Here is a 17,944-nt window from a genome sequence, read left to right as displayed (position 1 = left end):
ATTGCCGTATGGGAAGTGTAGGAGTTTGACCCATGTTAAAGACTTAGCTTAAAGTCCCACTCCACTCAGAAAAGTGTTTTACTACATGTGTATTCAAAAAGAAAAAGTAAGATTTCTTTACCAGGAAATTGGTATTTATGAGAATATTTGAACAAGAAGCAAGTTTAACCATACATGTCAATTATGTATGATGTCATGTGGTTCTTAAGGGGTTCCTGATGTGTCTGGGTTAATCTCATTCTCTAACATAAAGTGCGTGCACGTGGTGACGACTAATGTTATAAATTACAGTGCAGCAAGTGAGGTCTGACAGTCAGAGGCAACCTAGGAGCTTTCGTTGTTGTTGGTTGTTCCAAATCGGATTTTAAGCTGGAGGTAGTCAGCTTTCAGTTGTCAAGGCAACACATAACTCAAGTGTCAGGTCTCTCCCTCTCAATCTATACTACTACTACTACTACTACTACTACTATACTATTACTGTAACTCAGCACCAAGACGCTGCTACCTTGAAGCCTTTTCACACCTGCACCACTGAGTTAACTGATGAGCTACTACCAGTCAGCCAAACAGAAGAAGGAACTGATGATGTGACCAATAAAAAACAAACAATATAAAGTATTGATTCAAACAATGTCTGAACATGCACCTCAAACATCTGGTTACAGAATACAGTCCTTATTATTTCAATAAAGTTAAACATTGAGACCTGTAACACAGATCATACAAGGCTTTCACTCTACTATAGATAAATAAAGTGTTATCTCTTACTGCTCTCTCTCTCTCTCTCTCTCTCTCTCTCTCTCTCTCTCTCTCTCTCTCTCTCTCTCTCTCTCTCTCTCTCTCTCTCTCTCTCTCTCTCTCTGCTGCTGACTAATCAGCTACACAAACTCTGTTCCTCCTTTCTCCAATTCTACTCACACTCTATTTAATTATTGGTGCATTATTCAGTGCTGTGGTTTAATACAGAAACATCACCGTCACCTAACATCATCTGTTGACTTGATGAGATAAGAGAAGTTCTGATTTCTATTACACATATAGCAGTGTAGTAAAGATAGTGTGATGTATTCTTCTCCTCTGGGTCAGAAGAACAATACATTTCTATATTTCAGTGCTGAACAGCTTCTTCACAGCATCTTTGAAGTAGTCCCTGCTCTTTGTTCTCAGCTCACTCACACTGTTGTCTATATTAGTCTGTAAATAATCTATATTTATCTCTGAGAGGAGCAAAGCCTCCTGCCAGAAGCCAGTAAAAGCCTTTTTAATGATAAAAAAAAAAGATAATTCAACTCCAAGCTGATTCCCTCCCTGTGTCGTCTTCTTCTCTGCAGGCAGTCCTGGCCCACCAGAGTGGACATGCACCAGGATATAGAGGACAGCTTGGCGGCGTCCTCCATCTCTCATGCCGGAGGTCCTCAGTCTCCAGCCCGCAGCGCCGAGAACCTGCTCAACGGACATCGCTCCAAAGGCCTGCTGGAGCTGAGCCGACGAGAGGAAACCACAGTGATGGACTCCGCGGGTCCAACACAGGTAATACAGGTCAATACACACAGTCAGATGATGGGTTAGTGTTTCTGTAACGTTACATGATTTAAATGTTTATTCTCTGTGTCTAAAAAATGATACCGTGGACACCTCAGCAGCTTCATTCACGATTCAAGCTGTCCACACTGTTCTAATTAATTATAATGCATCATCTGGTTCCAGGAAGCCGGTGCTGCTGCTGCCTCAGGCTCTGCTCCCGGGTCTGGCTCCGGGCCCCACAGGACCCCCGCTCCTTCCACCTCAGCTGGAGCCAAGCAGAGAGCCTGCTTATTCAGGTCTGAAGCATTTCACATCATTTTAACACAGGTCTGGGATTCAGATAGCTTTACGGTTTTATTGGAGAGTTTATGATGCAAGGCTTGAATCTACAGCAGGGATTACAGAATATTAAAAACCACAGCTTTAGTTTATTTAGCAGAAACAGTGCTCATTAATCAACAGAAGAAGAATGTAAATGAAATTGAGTTTCTCTGTCAGAGGTTAAAAACACTGAGAGGATAAAGTATCTGATAAAATCTATGTAAACAGCTTTTAAAATGAGAACAGTACAGCACTCATCCATCTGTAAATAATTCCACACTATAACTAATCATCACTGAAAATCTCTTTTTCCAGGGCCATTGAAAAACTTTTATCCTTAGAAACTAACTTACAAAATAAAAGTAAAACACTGACATTAGACGCATTCAGCATTGCAAATGAAAATCTATCTTAACATAGTCATCAGTGAACTGTTGAACATTTTAAATAGACTAACATGGATGGTTTTTACTGCAAGTTGAAATAGGCAAGTCTCAAGTCTCCTGTATGTCCAACTCTGGTAGTAACTTATAGATAGCTACCTTACATGTTCCAACACTTTTTTTATACTGTTTTAATATTTAACATTGAAATCAATATAATGAATCATTTAATAATGTAAAGGGTCAATATAGTCTAGTGTAGTGTTTAAACCATCTTCAACACTCATCAGTGTGACTGAATCAGACTAAGTGCAGGTGTTTGAACTTCAGATCTTTAATAGTCTGAGTAGATGTGGACAGCAGGGACACTGTGGTGACTCTGCTCTTGTTCATGAAGGATGGTGACAGATAAGCACAGATAAGAGCTGAGAATCTTGTACTCTACATACTCCATGCCATCCATGTTGAGTAGGGCTGGATATCGGTACTCAATACCTTTTGAGGTATTGACCGAAATAAATCAATACCAAATAGTACGGAAACGTCTCCCATCAAATCATATGAACTTGCTCAGAGCAACGCAAGCGTTCTTGGATTTAATGCGACATGTGATTGGCCCACTGCCACAGCAGCTACAACCCGTCTGTGGTGGTGAGGTCGTGGTGAATTTGAATTAGCACACTTAGCAGTTCAGCAGCCAAGATGCCACCTAAACGCTCTAAAGTGTATCTACACTACACACCTGTTACACCTAATAAAAGACAGAACACTAAATGTGGAATGGATATCAAATGAAGTACTAAGTTGGTATCAGTATCACTTTAAGGGTACTTAGATTGGTACTGGTATATTGATTTTTTTTTAAACGATACCCAGCCCTACTGTAGTACCTTGTGGATCCATGGATGGATAGAAGAAACTGGAAGGAAAAAGAAGGACAGTGATAGAGGAGAACAAGAGTTATAGCTTGGAGGTCATGCACTGTTGGATCTCCAGCGGTTCCTCCTGGTCTGAAGGACTTGCAGATGTTCTCTTGGCTGAAGTTCTTGAACAAACTGATCCACGTAGCTCACATGACACAGCCTGGGATTGGAGAGAACACCTCAGATCACTGCAGCACGCTCAGCTGGAACACAGATGTCTCAATCTGTCAATCTTTTCTCCATCACCCAATTCACACAGTCACTCCATTTATGTGTGACCTCTTTCAAGAGACTTCTATTTCCTGGCTTCTGTTCTTCAGTAGCAGGAAACTCTTCATACGACCGCTTTGCTTGTAGAAAGCGCTCGATGTATGAAGAGAGAGCAGCTTCAACATAATGCTACAAGTAATGTGATGCAGCACGTGATGAAATGTCAGAGATGGTGATGTTATGGACATTGAGCTGGTCTTATAATAGAGAGCAGAGGCTTGCAGTTTGGTAGATCCATACATGACATCAAGATCTTCTTGCCTGCTGCTTCTTTGTCCTTCTGCTTCATGTTCTAACAGTGTATTTTTAATGCAATGTTTCTCTGGAGAACTGAACAGAACAGATTGAAGTCTTTGAAAATGTTGGCAACATTTGGTCTTGACAGACGCTGTACTGGACTGTGTGTGACTGATGGACTTAAACACAGACTCCAGGTACATCTTCAACCAAGAGGACCTACAGTAGTTAGATGGAACTTTAGGAAGGTGTTCAGGTAGTCCTGCTCTGCCGTCCTCACTCTCTGTCTTCTGAGGACTTCCCCCTCTTCTTCCTAGCAATGCCAAAAAAAAGACCACTGCTTTATGTGTAGGGTTGACAGTGATTTGGCACACTTGGATTTGTCTATCTACAACAAAGTGACGAAAAATGGATGCAGACCTCCTGGAATCATCAGCTCACCTCCACCAAAGACTTAAAACTGTTCCTGTGTTTTCAGTCTTATTTCACCCAGAAGTACTTCCAGATCTCCTCTCTCTTCTTTAAATGTCACAAACTGACACTAGATAGAGGAGAACAGTCACAATCCATCTGTAGGAAAATGTCAAACTCATAAAAAGTGGAAATACAGGTTTCATGGTTTTCATTGGATGATCAATCTAAAAGAAAAACAGACAACAAACATCTAAAGACACAAGTAACAGACCACTGGTGTCATAATGATGTTTAAATTCTATAACTAACTATATAATGATGTGTGCTGTTAATAAATTCCATTATCATGTTAGCATACAGATAATCAATCATGTCTCGTTGTGTTTCAGGGTGGAGGAGGATGAGGAGGAGGAGGAAGAGCACGACCGGGCCCCCCTCGCGACCCAGGTGATCCTGCGGCGTAAGCCCCCCTCCATCACCAACCGGCTGACCTCCAGGAAGAGCGCCCCGGTGCTGAACCAGATCTTTGAGGAGGAGGGCGAGTCTGACGACGACTTCGACATGGACGAGGGTCTGCCGCCCAAACTCAGCCGCCTCAAGATGAACATGGCGGGAAACGCCGCCAGCCTGAGCTCCGGGGCCTCGTCGTCCCCGGGGTCCTCGCAGAAGCGCTACCACCGCCGCAAGAGCCAGGGCCGAGGCTCGTCCTGCTCCAGCTCCGAGACCAGCGACGACGACTCAGAGAGCCACAGGAGACGCCTGGACAAAGACTCTGGATTCAACTACGGCTGGAACAGAAGGGACAGCAGCGAGGGGCCGCCCGGGAGCTCGGGGGGCAACGGGGGAGGCAGCAGCTCAGGGCAGGGGAAACCCCCCGGAGAGGGAGGGGGAACTTCTGGTCCTGACAGGGGGAGTCCTCCTGGAGCGGGTGGGAATGGAGGAGGAGGGGGAGGCGGAGGTGGAGGTGGAGGAGGAGGGGGTAATAAAGGACAGGACAGCCCCTCCAGTTGTTGTAACAACAGCAGCACCACTGCCCCCTCCCTCACCGCTCTGTCCCGCTCCTCCCGCACCGCCAGCCGCAGCACGGAGCTGGTGGAGAGCCTGAAGCTGATGAGCCTGTGCCTCAGCTCCCAGCTGCAGCACCACCGCGGGGGGCGGGCGGGTCGAGGAGGAGGGGGAGGAGGAGGTGGAGCCGGGGGGAAGTTCATCATAGACCCTCGCAGCCTGTCAGGAGGGAACGTGAAAATCCAGGAGAAATCCACCTGGAGGATGTGCATCGGCTCAACCGGGAGTCTGGACACCATCACCCTCCCCACCACCAACACCTCCTGCAACACCGCCCTGCCTCGCTCTCACGTCGCCCAGCACCACCGCAAGGCGGCGCTGCACGGCTCCCCCGGCCTGCAGGCGATGCCAGGCGGCAGGGACGCACACGGCAACCTGAGCGCTCTGAAAAACGGCGTGCTACAACTACCTCTGTGTGAGAAGACCATCTCTGTTAACATCCAGCGGGGCGGGGGCTCCAGAGATGGTCTGCTCTGTACCTCAGCTCCAGCCAGCTGCTGCCAGGTCATCTGAGGCTCCCACCCTCTGTTGGACCATCACCCCCACACCACCACACACAGCCGGACACCCCCCCTCTCCCACTCCTCCTCGTTACCCTCCATGTTCACCTGTCCGGGTCTCCATCTGTCCCCCTTCATGAGAACACACTACTGGTCCTCTGGTCCCGGTTGGTGCAGCAGAACTCATCAACACAGCTGCCTCCTGCTGCTCCTCACTGTGTCTGTGTGTGTTCATGTCTGAGCTGCACTGCTCCCTTTGCTTTTAACATGAGTCATGATGTGTTTTCAGTTTTTAATCCTCTCCTTCATTTATTTTGTCCCCTAACCTGCCCTTCAAAATAAAATGTGGCCGTCCACATTTAAATAGGATTTGATGGAAACTAGATTGAGGATGGAGAACAGGTAGAAGAGCACTTTTCTTCGCTGTCACAGAGTATTAACACCGCCAAGGGAAAAAAAACAGTAAAGTTGAAATATTTTGAGACAAATGTATATGAGAATAAAGAGGACAAAGTGAATATTATGAGAATAAAACTGTAATTTTTATGAGAACATCTCTTATTTTACAAATAATGTGTCATATTTCAAAATAAAGTTGTAGTTTTAAAAGCCAGTGTAATGATTGGAAAAAAGTGAATGAGAAAAAGATCATAATTTTACAAAACTGTTGTAATATTTTAAGAATAAAGTAATATTACGGGAAAATCTTAATTTTTGAGAAGTTATAATTTTATAAGATGAAACTATTTTCTGTAAAAGTGCAACTTATTTTCACACTTCTCATTAAATTAAATTGTAATATGAGATCTTGTAAAATTATGACTTTTTTGTTTTAGTTTCTTTCCATTTTAACTTATTCTTAAAATATTTACAGTGTAAAAATTTAATTTACACTTTTTTTTTTCCACCTAAAATGAATTTATTGTTCTGATAGGAGTTTTCTCAAGTTAATTCTTGATTGAAAACTTTCTACATCACTTTATTCTCATAATATTACAACTTTTTGCTCAGTGCTGAGCAGCTGGAAGAGAAGGACTGCTGTAGTTTAAGTGCTGGTGGGCAGCAGGCAGCTGAGAGGAGGAGAGAGAAGTGTGTGGAGCTAGCAGACCTCCACCTTAACACACACACACACACACACTCCAGTTAAACAGCATCCTGCCCTCCTTCCTTCACCTCTCACCTTCACTCCCCTCTCTCTAGCAGCTTCACTCTCTTTGACCACTTCAGTGGAGGAAGGGAAGAAGAAAGGTTTCTCTGACCCTCATATTGCACTCAGACAATCTGTTTTCTGTTGTTTTTAAGTCTTTTTTAATAACTAATGTTTACCAGGATGAATTCAGCTCCACACATTCATATTATCTGTAACAAGCTGTTCGGTCACTACCCCTTTAAATTTGGACGAGCGTCTCCTCACAGAGGCGACGCACTTTTTAGCTTTTTAAAAAAAACGGAACAGCAGAACGAGCTGTTGGCACTCCTCCACGCTGAGAATACTGACACTGTAGCAAGTTTGGAAATGTTACTGCTGATCATATATTTAAACAAAAAAAAAAAACGAAAACAGAAAAGAGGTATTCTTCTTATTTTTTTATTCACATGACGTTGTGTTGCTGTTTGCAGACAAAGATCCAACACAGTTTGTTCTGATTTGACCTCTGCTGGCTTCTTTTAAGTCCCACCTGCACCTCCATGCAGGCGCAATGTGTGTCCACGTGTGTGTGTGTGTGTGTGTCCAGTATGTATATACAGTATGTTGACAAAGTAAAGTTTATTTTTTAAAAAGAACTTGTACATTTTTTTGTTTTTTTTGTTCTTTTTGTTTTTTGAGCAAATCTGCTGTTTTTTTTGTTCTTTTTTTTTTTAATGCTGATGGACGCTGGTGTAAAGTCTCGTTGGTTTAGAGTAAATCAGGAGAAAAGAAAAAAAACCTCCGACTCGCAGCTTGAAAGAGAAAGCTAAGCCAAGAGATGAACAAATGAAAGAGAGGAAAAGGAGTAACGGGGGGGGGGGGGGATACTTTTAAAGGGCATTGGCAATAAGCTATACCGTGTGTTGCAGCTATCTGTACAGAAACATTTTTTCATTTTATTTTTTAAAAATTCCACATGTTGGACTGAAAATTTAAAAAAGGAAAGCTATCTTTTAATTTGTTTTCTTTCTCTTTTTGGTTGTTGTCTGGGTTTTTCTTTTTAAACAAACCTGTAAATAGAGATGTAAATATGGTGCTCTTTCTCTTCATCTAGAACAGCAGAGTGAACCTCTTGGTGCATAGCTGTACAGTAATCTAGCCTTATGATAATTAGTAATACTGTATGGGTGTCTCAGATATAAAAATAAAGCCGTGTGAGGAAAAAAACGACACGATTCTATTCATACTGTCAGGTCTCTTGACTGTTGTCTTACTCAGCTGTATCCAGGTGAATGACGTGCATGTGTTTCAATGTTTTGACATTTGGCAACACTGAGATGGAGCGAGAAGAAATGTTACTGGACCAAAAAGCGACAGGAGAAGAAGAAGAAGATGATGGGAGAGGGAGGGGAAAGTTGGAACTGACAGAAATCTTCAGTGTATTATTCTGTAGTTGATACCTGTTGTCAGATGTTACATATAGCTATGGTAATATCCAAAAATAAAATGTGGAATACTGTCTCATATGTGTGGTCGTCTGGGTCTTTATTCTTACATTAAGTTTAAATAATTCTTCTTTATTCACGATTTCAATAAATGTTCAAATGATCCAATATTTAAAAAAAACACTGAAGATTAGAGAAAAAGTCCAAAAACTGAAACACATTTGTGTATCAGATCTTAGTTTTTTCTTCTTTCCTCTCCCATTAATCATCTCACCACCCCTCACATTTATCTGCTGACCCTTTGGAGGGGCCCCACCCCTAGGTTGGGAACCACTGGACTAAACTAGCTAACTGTATATAAAGTAGTGTAAACTAGCTCCACCTCCAGCAGCTACAACAGTAACATGCTGCTCTAACACTGATGCTTCACTATTAATAATATAATGATGTCATAATAATAATATATCAGTCAGAGGACCAAACCACTACTTTTACTGTAATACTGCATACTACATCACTCATAATACTGCAGTACTTTTACTGTAATACTGCATACTACATCACTCAATACTGTAGTACTTTTACTGTAATACTGCATACTACATCACTCATAATACTGCAGTACTTTTACTGTAATACTGCATACTACATCACTCATAATACTGCAGTACTTTTACTGTAATACTGCATACTACATCACTCATAATACTGCACTACTTTTACTGTAATACTGCATACTACATCACTCAATACTGTAGTACTTTTACTGTAATACTGCATACTACATCACTCATAATACTGCAGTACTTTTACTGTAATACTGCATACTACATCACTCATAATACTGCAGTACTTTTACTGTAATACTGCATACTACATCACTCATAATACTGCAGTACTTTCACTGTAATACTGCATACTACATCACTCATAATACTGCAGTACTTTTACTGTAATACTGCATACTACATCACTCATAATACTGCAGTACTTTTACTGTAATACTGCATACTACATCGCTCATAATACTGCAGTACTTTTACTGTAATACTGCATACTACTTCACTCATAATACTGCAGTACTTTTACTGTCATACTGCATACTACATCACTCATAATACTGCAGTACTTTTACTGTAATACTGCATACTACATCACTCATAATACTGCACTACTTTTACTGTAATACTGCATACTACATCACTCATTATACTTATGTACTTTTAATGTAATACTGCATACTACATCACTCATAATGCTGCAGTACTTTTACTGTAATACTGCATACTACATCACTCATAATGCTGCAGTACTTTTACTGTAATACTGCATACTACATCACTCATAATACTGCACTACTTTTACTGTAATACTGCATACTACATCACTCATAATACTTACTTATACTTAAATATAATATTAATGATGATAATATGTACTTTTTATATTAAGAAGGAGGATGCATAGAGTTGTGGGTCCGTCCACCTGATGGAAGTTCTGTATTTACTCTCCTAAAAGATGCTAAACTTCTCCTCAGAGCTGCTAACTTAAAGTCAGTGTGAGTAAGATAGAATCAGTTCAGTTGGCTTGAGGCTGTGATCCAGGTCATTAAGGGTGTTGAAACGCAGTCAGTGGTGATTAACATGCTATATGACACTGAGGAGGTTTACTCTCTACGCTTGGCACATTCAATCTTTCAGCCTTGACACTCTAGTAAAAACCCCCCTCAAGCTTCCAAACCAGATGGCACGCACCGAGTCTCAATCTTTCTATGAACTCGCTCTTAATTTCCTCACAAAAACAATTGAGAAGCTTCAACAAGTGGACAGACTCAGATAGGAAGTGAAGAGTGGAGCATGTTTTAGCCTCCAGCAGTAAAATCCAATAACGGTTCAAACATCCATCAGGTAACAACTAGACACACATTTCATTTCCTTGTTTATAGTTTTATTGAGTTTCAGAGACCTTCTTAGGTTTCAATTGACTTTATTCTTCACGTCAGTTTCAATACATGGTAAATACCACAGGAGTGTGTGTGTGTGTGTGTGTGTGTGTGTGTGTGTGTGTGTGTGTGTGTGTGTGTGTGTGTGTGTGTGTGTGTGTGTGTGTGTGTGTGTGTGTGTGTGTGTGTGTGGAGCATATAAAAACAAATACTTCAGATAGGCATTGCATTTCAAGGCACCAAGGGTGTTAACAGAGTGCACTGTTTAAAACTTTCAAGTTACTATTCTGATAAATAGATCCTAGTTATCATTTGTGATAATACCCTGGTCACGCTACTGTACATGCTACGACAAGACATACATTTATCGTTTGTTTCTGGGATATGGAAGCAAAGACATGCCATTATTTAACTTAATTGTGAAATGTAATGATTATTGAATAGTGTTGACATTGAAGAACCACTAAATGTGTTGTAGTGAAATATTTGACTCTATAAACCATCATTTGGATTTCTTTTCTTTGGTATCCTTAATACTTTTTTTTTTTTAATTAGTCAATGCAACTTAAAATTATCCACTGAAATTGACATCAAATTTAAACCAACCACAATTTTTTTTTTTAAATTTCCGTCTTGAATTTTAGGGAATATCTGATTATCGCCATGTTGAGCAATTTTGACTTGACTTGAATTTTTTAAACATGGAAATGACTAACTGAACTTGAGAATCATGAAACATGAGCTTCCTATCTGAAATTATCAACCCTAAAAAAAGAATAATAATAACTTTAAAAAAAAAAGTCATGCAAATTGAAATCAAACACTGAATTAAAAAGAAGTGAATTCAAACCACATCAGTTTATACAGATGATATTTCAGTGATGTACAGTCAGTGGTATTATAGTAGAGAAAATAAAAGCTGGTATTAGATTAAAATCTTTAGGGCCTTTCTTTACTTCCATACCTGGATTATAAAATGACTTCAGTAGTGAGATAGAAGCAGTGAGCTGTTACTCTGTCAGTTAAGCCAGCAGGTTATTAGATGAAGGCTTTGGTGAAGTGTGTTTACTGAAGGTTTTAACCCTCTATTAATTACAATTGTAGGTGGACAAAGTTTAACATTTTGCATAATCCCAAACCCAAAGTGACTTCAGTGGCTGAAGAATAAAACAAATATATAACAGAAAACTGAAATCAATATTTGTTACAGTATACCATGTACAGCATTCTCCTGTGATTTGAACACCTGGCTTTGACCAAATTTCCCACCTATATACCTTCCTGTGTACACCACCCCATAATAAACCCTCAATACAGTACATTTCATTAAAGAATACCCATAATACATTTGGTAAACGCCTAAAACAGTCAGCTGCTGTTCCCAGACTGGAACAACAAACTGTTTTACCCCGTTTTTACCGTAAACTCGCCCGCTTAATGCAGTAGATATTGCAGATATAACATGAGCTAAAATATCAGCGATGCACACATAAGAAAAGTAACGTGATCGTCATGGGCTGCTTGAAGCGTCTGCTGGGGTCAGTACCTGTACCCTCTCCTTTCCTCCTCACTGGACGCTCTTACTGAACTCCGAGGCTTCAAGCATTTTCTGAAATACACAAAACACATTCATGTTGGTTTTATTCACCACTCAATCATGCAGTGTGTGTGTGTGTGTGTGTGTGTGTGTGTAATTTACAGGGAGAGGGGTTGCTATCTTTCCTGCTTTGTTACCTTTGCATTTTATTGGAATAAGAAGCAGAAACCCACCTTCCCATCAACCTTCTGACTGCATGACAACAGTTTTTTTGTAATTTATTTGACCTTAATAATGCCACACTTGCTATTCTATTATATTATCATTATATCAGTGGTATAAAATGATCTTCAAATGACAATAATATCGTTTATTTATTGTGTCTGAGACAATATATCGTCCAACAAAAGTAGCTATCATGAGAGGTCTTGCTGTACTGTTATCTTCCATCAATGTGTGTGTGTACCACAGAGTACAACACCAAGAACATTTTAAGAAGACTGTCTGAAATGTGTGCGTCATCATTCCCATTTACATGACTCACTGCGTCAAGAGCTTTTTACAGAGAGTGATTTGTGTGGAAGGCAGTGAGATGCAGACAGGAGCTGTTCTACAACTTTCTCTTAGGTATGAATGAAATTTACTTTAAAGAGGTCTGGAGCTGTTGTACGAGCCTGAAACAGATGTTTTTCTTTATTGTTTGACCTCAGAATTATAAAGTCGATTTTTGGAGTCTGAATATGATGCTGAGATAAGAACTAAAACACTATTGTACTGCAGCCTGTAACGTTCTGTCGTCACACATCTCTGTGACTCACCTCCCTCCTTTCATCGACTGCTATGCTTAAGAAACATGGTTTTTTTTTTTAGCTCTTTTGGAACATTTTTTGTGAATGCAACTCGCCCACAAACGCAGTGGGACACGTAGCCTTATACGGACGTTGATTTATGTTAATGATCACATCTGACAGATGCATGAACAGCTGACGTTCATCAGACTGAAACAAGCAATTTACTGTATACGTGTGTGCAGTTAAGAGACTCTGTTGAATCTTACTTGGAACACTAGACGAGAGTAAAGGAGGTTTAGGATGGGAGTATGAAGATTCTTACATGAGATACATCCAGAAACATCCATAATATATACAATCTACTTATTGAGTTAGCCTGTGCAGAAATTCAGAGGCTATGTAAACTCCAAAGACCAGAGCAGAGTTTTTCTTTCTCATCTCCAAAACTGACATTAAGCCCTGAGCAGTGAGGGGAGCAGAGCTTTTAAAATAGCATTACATGTGAGCAGGCTGCAGAGGTCTGGACAGTGTCCGTCAGGGACCGTGGACGGCTCTCTGGATCACACAGAGACGTGCAGGTATTGTTTGTGGCTCTATGCTGACAGCACATACGGGTCTACGGAGCTAAGGGACGCACGGAGCTCGTTGCCGTCGATGCGTGCTGGAGTTACACTGTAAGCAAAAAACCTGATCCCCTGATACACAGATATGATCTTTCCACAGCTGTCCAAACACAAGACATGTGTGCGTCCGCTGGGATTTTCCCCCCACAAGGTTAAACGGGAGAGGACGGAGCAGGTTCTGAGATGTGCTGCACAGTTAGTTAACCATGCCTCTCCAACGGTTCCTACTTGCTCTTTAATAAATTACAGTCCTGCGACTTTGAAGACGCCCCTCTTCCCTCGATGCTTATCTTGGCAGAGTCGCTTTTTATTCAATTAATTCCTCCTCCCTGCTTCTGGCAAGAGGCAAAGCAAGCAAATTACATCTGCAGTTCAGAAGTGTTGGATGTTATTAAAGTTTCTGTCCCGCAGACGGAGCCACCGGGGGTTTTGTGCTGAGGCAGCCGTTTAGCTGGAGGGGTTAAACACTGCTCAGTCCCTCAGGAACATAAAGAAGCTTTTCTATCCTTTCAATAACCAACAGCCTGGATTGACTTTGTTTTTCATTTTTTTGGCAGGATAGTTTGTAAAAAATAAAAGAAGTTTATTATAATAAAGGATACAGGATGTGACTGTATGTGTGACAATCAAGCTGCTTATTTCAGTTTAAGATGCAGTTATTGTTCTGAGAGTAGTTTAATACCGAGATAATATATACGACCATTTTCATTGGGTTGATTCTATAAATGAAGACAAATGTGTCAAGAGCGCCACCTACAGAAAGAAGAGTCCAAGTAGAAGAACATATCACATCATTTCCTCTTAGTTGTTTTAGTATTTTATTTTCTTCTTATCTTTTTATCTATTTTGCTTTTAATAACCCAACTCATCATTTTATAGAGACTTTATTTTATTACTTATTTTATTATATTTTTATTCAACTTTATTTATCTTTTATTTTATTTGTGTATTCTGAAATGTTATCCTACCGTGCAGATGATGGTATTTCCTCACTTCCTGTTTATACCGAGTCATTTATTCTTTTGTTTGTTTTTTTAAAAAGGGGTAACACTAGAGAAGTTCCTTACTTCATCTTACACCCTTTTCGAACATAAAACGGTTATTATATTGCCGTTTTTCTAAAATGTTGCTGTCATTTCTATTTTGTTATATTTCGCTGCCTACATGTTTCATTTAGTTATTGTAAGATGTTCAAAATAAATCAACTAAACTAAAAAATTGTCGTACATTACTATGAATGTAAAGTGCAATACAAATAAAGTCTGATTGATTGATTGAGGTCTTGAATACAGCGTGTAACAAGTGATTTCTGTCCTGAGTGTGAAGGTGGACTGTCTGAAAATATGACAACATATTACTGTTTTATCTGCTAGCGGGGGTCCGTGGTACACAGGCAGGATAATCCACTCAAGAAGAAGAGAAACACACTCCTGCATCCTTCACTAAGTGCCATATTTTCCTATAACCGCACAGCTCGGTGTGGATGATTCCTTACATAACACTGGGATGTCCTCATAGCCAGAGCCACTCCCTGCTCAACATGTTCTACTAATTGTCCTGATATGTCAGTATTGATCAGAGAGGAGAGGAAGCAGGGCTTTACACAACCTTATTTGATCCATCTCTCTCTCTCTCTCACACACACACACACACACACAAACAAGGGGATTTAAAATGAGCTCCTACACATCAGGGTACACACAAATACACACGCCCACGAAGCATGCATACACTCAAACATGCACATATGCACTTGTTCACACACATAGAAACACAGAACACTACAGTGGCTCTGGCCTTATTTAACCCTCTGGGGTGAGTGGGAGCTGCTCGCTGTGATTACACTGCTGTGTATCAGGATTATTAAGGCTACAGGCTACACAATTAAAGTCATTCTTTGCAAGGCCTGTGTGTGTGCGTGTGTGTGTGCGTGTGTACTCCTCACAGTCTGTGGCTGTGCGTGAATCTGTGTGCACACGTGTCATATTTAAGTGTAATTACTTGTCAAAATCTGTAGTGTAGTCATGAAGTTCCTTGAGTGAGGGACACTCTGTTCTTTTCTGTGAAGCTGTATGTGCGTGTGTGTGTGCGTGTGTGTGTGCGTGTGTGCGTGTGTGTGTGTGTGTGTGTGTGTGTGATGCAGACTGCTGACTCTGCGTAAGTGTAACAGAGCTTACTGGACTCAGGTTTATCTATCAAAATGGTGCATTGGTCCTTTAACACCGCTTCACCACACCTGGCTTTCACTCTCAGTTCAAACGACAGCAGAGGACTCTGACCTGTAACACACTTGGACTCCTCAGACATAGCCACCTCACAACAATCCACACCCAAGTTTGTTTAAGTTATATTGTCCAGAACCTGCAACCTAGACCACACGTTAACACTTTAAGAAGAATCCCTAAAGCCTTACAAAGAAACTGTCTGCTTGTTTTCAGTATGTCCTCTATGTGAGCAGTGATATAAGCTACTGATATCTGATCAACACCATGTGACTACACAAGCATCTTGTATTCCATGCGTGTACATTTACTGTATGTAAACATATGTTTATGTATCTGATTTCTCCAAGATTTAGGTGTTTTTCTTTTTGTTCATCACCGAGAGAGCGATAAATTGAGATGAATGGAAGACTGGCAGAGTGAATTTAAAGAGAGAACCTTCATTCTAATGGTTCATGTTGCAATAATTTCCTCCTGAAACCCAAGATGTTTTCATAAGCTTGCCGCATCACCAGACCACAAAGCCAGTGCCATCACCATCATAGAGAGTGTATAGATCTTACTGAGGCTATTAAAGGATCAATATGTAGGATTTAGTGGCATCTAGTGGTGAGTTTGCAGATTGCGGTTGTTTCAGACTGCTCTGAATGACGTCCGTGACTCCAGTTAAGTTTGCACGCTGTGAGTGTTTTTCCATTACACAGCATGGTTCAGTAAAATAAGTAGTTAACCTGTTGGAGGTGTGCTGGTCATCTGCAGCTCTTCATCAAACATGATCATCACTGTGGCTGTTTCTGCCTGTAATATTCCTCCCTGTGTTATTTCTAACTGATCCACTGAACAAACAGCTACAAATATCTCCCTATGTTGTTGTGTTGCCTGGTTTTAGGCACTGCTAAGAAAGCTCTGCTCATTCAATAATGATAATGATAATTCTTCACAATAAAACTTAAACTTCAAATTTATTCATATAGCACAAGCAAAATTCTTCTAATATTTAATATGAAATGGTAAACCAGCGGGATTTTTTGGGTTTGCATCAGTAGTAACTTAACAGGACTCTAACACAACCCACATGGCAGGTTTTCAAAAAGCTGGCCAATCACAACAGTGTGGGCTCATTGGGAGGCGGGCTTTAAAGAGTCAGGAACTAAAACTCACTGTTACAGACAGAGGCTGAACTGAGGTGCTGCACAAAAGACCAATATAAGATAAATAAGCAGTTTTTTAAACTATAAATCAGTGCACACCTACTTTAATGGAGTCTAAAATTAATATATAAAGCCACAAATGAGCACAATAACTTTAATTATTTAGGCAGCACCTTGAATAAAAGCCCCTGCTTCACCTGACACTGGAAAATGCAAAATAAAACAAGTCTCTGCATCTGTGAAGTAACATAGCCTGCAGCCACAACTGAATTCATTATTTTAAGTGCAAGAAAAATCTGAATACATTTGATCAAATCCTCCATTGCCCAGTTTATGCAACCTTAGATCCTTGGCCATGGCACACTGACACCACACAGCTCTCCAAAATTCACACCGACATCTAAGTGTTAGATAGAGGTCCAATGTGTGTTTCTGTACTCTTTATGTTGGAATTCTGTATTAAGGTCTTTTATTCTTACATGTATAATGTGTACAGTGTGTTATGTTTTCAGAAAGCACTATGGGCATCTTTTCATGTGTATACCCAGGGATGACGTCTAATGGAAAGTTCTCAGCTGCATCCGCTGTTTCTGAAGTCAGGGGTTAGGTATGAAAAGATCTTGTGCTGTGTCTGTTAATTCTGCTGTGATTGATCTGCTCAGATGGCGGTGCAGCAGAGCAAGGTGACTTCTTGCTGGAGAAGTGCAGCCAAGAAAGTCACTTGTCCGTCTGATCAAGTATCTCCTGTGGGAACGTGAGATCTCGTCACAAGTTCCTCTCACCACTTTATCCTACACTTTACCCTACAGTAACCCTCCTGTGTCTGCATGTTAAGTGCTTGGTGCAGGGAGCCAATGAGCACATTTTATCTGCCGGCATTATTATTCTACAGAAACAACATGGAGGCAAAGGGCACACTGTTCAATTTTCAACAAATCAAACACTCCGGTGTAATTAAGAGATAATCATAACTCACAGCATCATTACATTTTGACACACACTTGTAGTTTCAGGTTAATCTGCACCTCATGCATGTTAAACAGCTCTCCTGACTAAATCCATGAAGAGTCTTTCACCCCACTGCACTTCACTCATTGTATTTCTGATAAACTGTTGCACATAGCTGCTTAACTTTCCATTCGTGTTCACATGAGTCTCGATCTGTAGTGCTTTCTTGCTCAATAAATCCAGTAAAAGGACCAAAACCAAAAATGTGTTAGACTATCCCTCAATACTTTCTGACTTCCCTACCGTGCCTATTTTCCTCGAGTCTTTAATGGACAGTAACCCTTAAGAATTTAGGTTTAGTTTCTGTCTGTGCTTATTTAGAGGTCACAGTTATACCTAAGCAACATCCAAACTGTATCTTTGGATGTTGCTTTGGATGCTGTAGTACACTATTTAGTTCAGCTGCTTACTGAGATGTCAACCATCTCAAGTTGAACGCTACAGGCTGATCTCACTACA

The 17,944-nt window shown here is 40.7% G+C and overlaps 2 protein-coding genes across 3 annotated transcripts in view; one reads left to right on the top strand and one right to left on the bottom strand.

Moving 5' to 3' along the window:
• Positions 1 to 6,220, top strand: part of snrka (SNF related kinase a) — a 55,030-nt gene extending 48,810 nt beyond the window's left edge. Inside the window, exons 5-7 of one of the 2 annotated variants that reach the window (XM_062422007.1) lie at positions 1,332 to 1,539; positions 1,708 to 1,820; positions 4,462 to 6,220. In XM_062422007.1, the coding sequence (XP_062277991.1) occupies positions 1,332 to 1,539; positions 1,708 to 1,820; positions 4,462 to 5,650 (1,510 nt within the window). In that variant the 3' untranslated portion in view covers positions 5,651 to 6,220. The remainder of the gene's footprint in view (positions 1 to 1,331; positions 1,540 to 1,707; positions 1,821 to 4,461) is intronic. The other variant, XM_062422006.1, reaches the window with a different exon arrangement.
• Positions 6,221 to 10,781: 4,561 nt separating this feature from the next.
• Positions 10,782 to 17,944, bottom strand: part of ano10a (anoctamin 10a) — a 37,176-nt gene continuing 30,013 nt past the window's right edge. The window contains exon 14 of the mRNA XM_062422009.1: positions 10,782 to 11,762. Coding sequence (XP_062277993.1) covers positions 11,721 to 11,762 — 42 coding nt within the window. The 3' untranslated portion in view covers positions 10,782 to 11,720. The remainder of the gene's footprint in view (positions 11,763 to 17,944) is intronic.

The sequence above is a fragment of the Scomber scombrus genome, chromosome 7 (genome assembly GCF_963691925.1).
Source record: "Scomber scombrus chromosome 7, fScoSco1.1, whole genome shotgun sequence".
Classification (NCBI taxonomy): Eukaryota; Metazoa; Chordata; class Actinopteri; order Scombriformes; family Scombridae; genus Scomber; species Scomber scombrus.
Note: the sequence above shows the minus strand (reverse complement) of the source record. Positions and strands in the feature narration are given on the sequence as shown.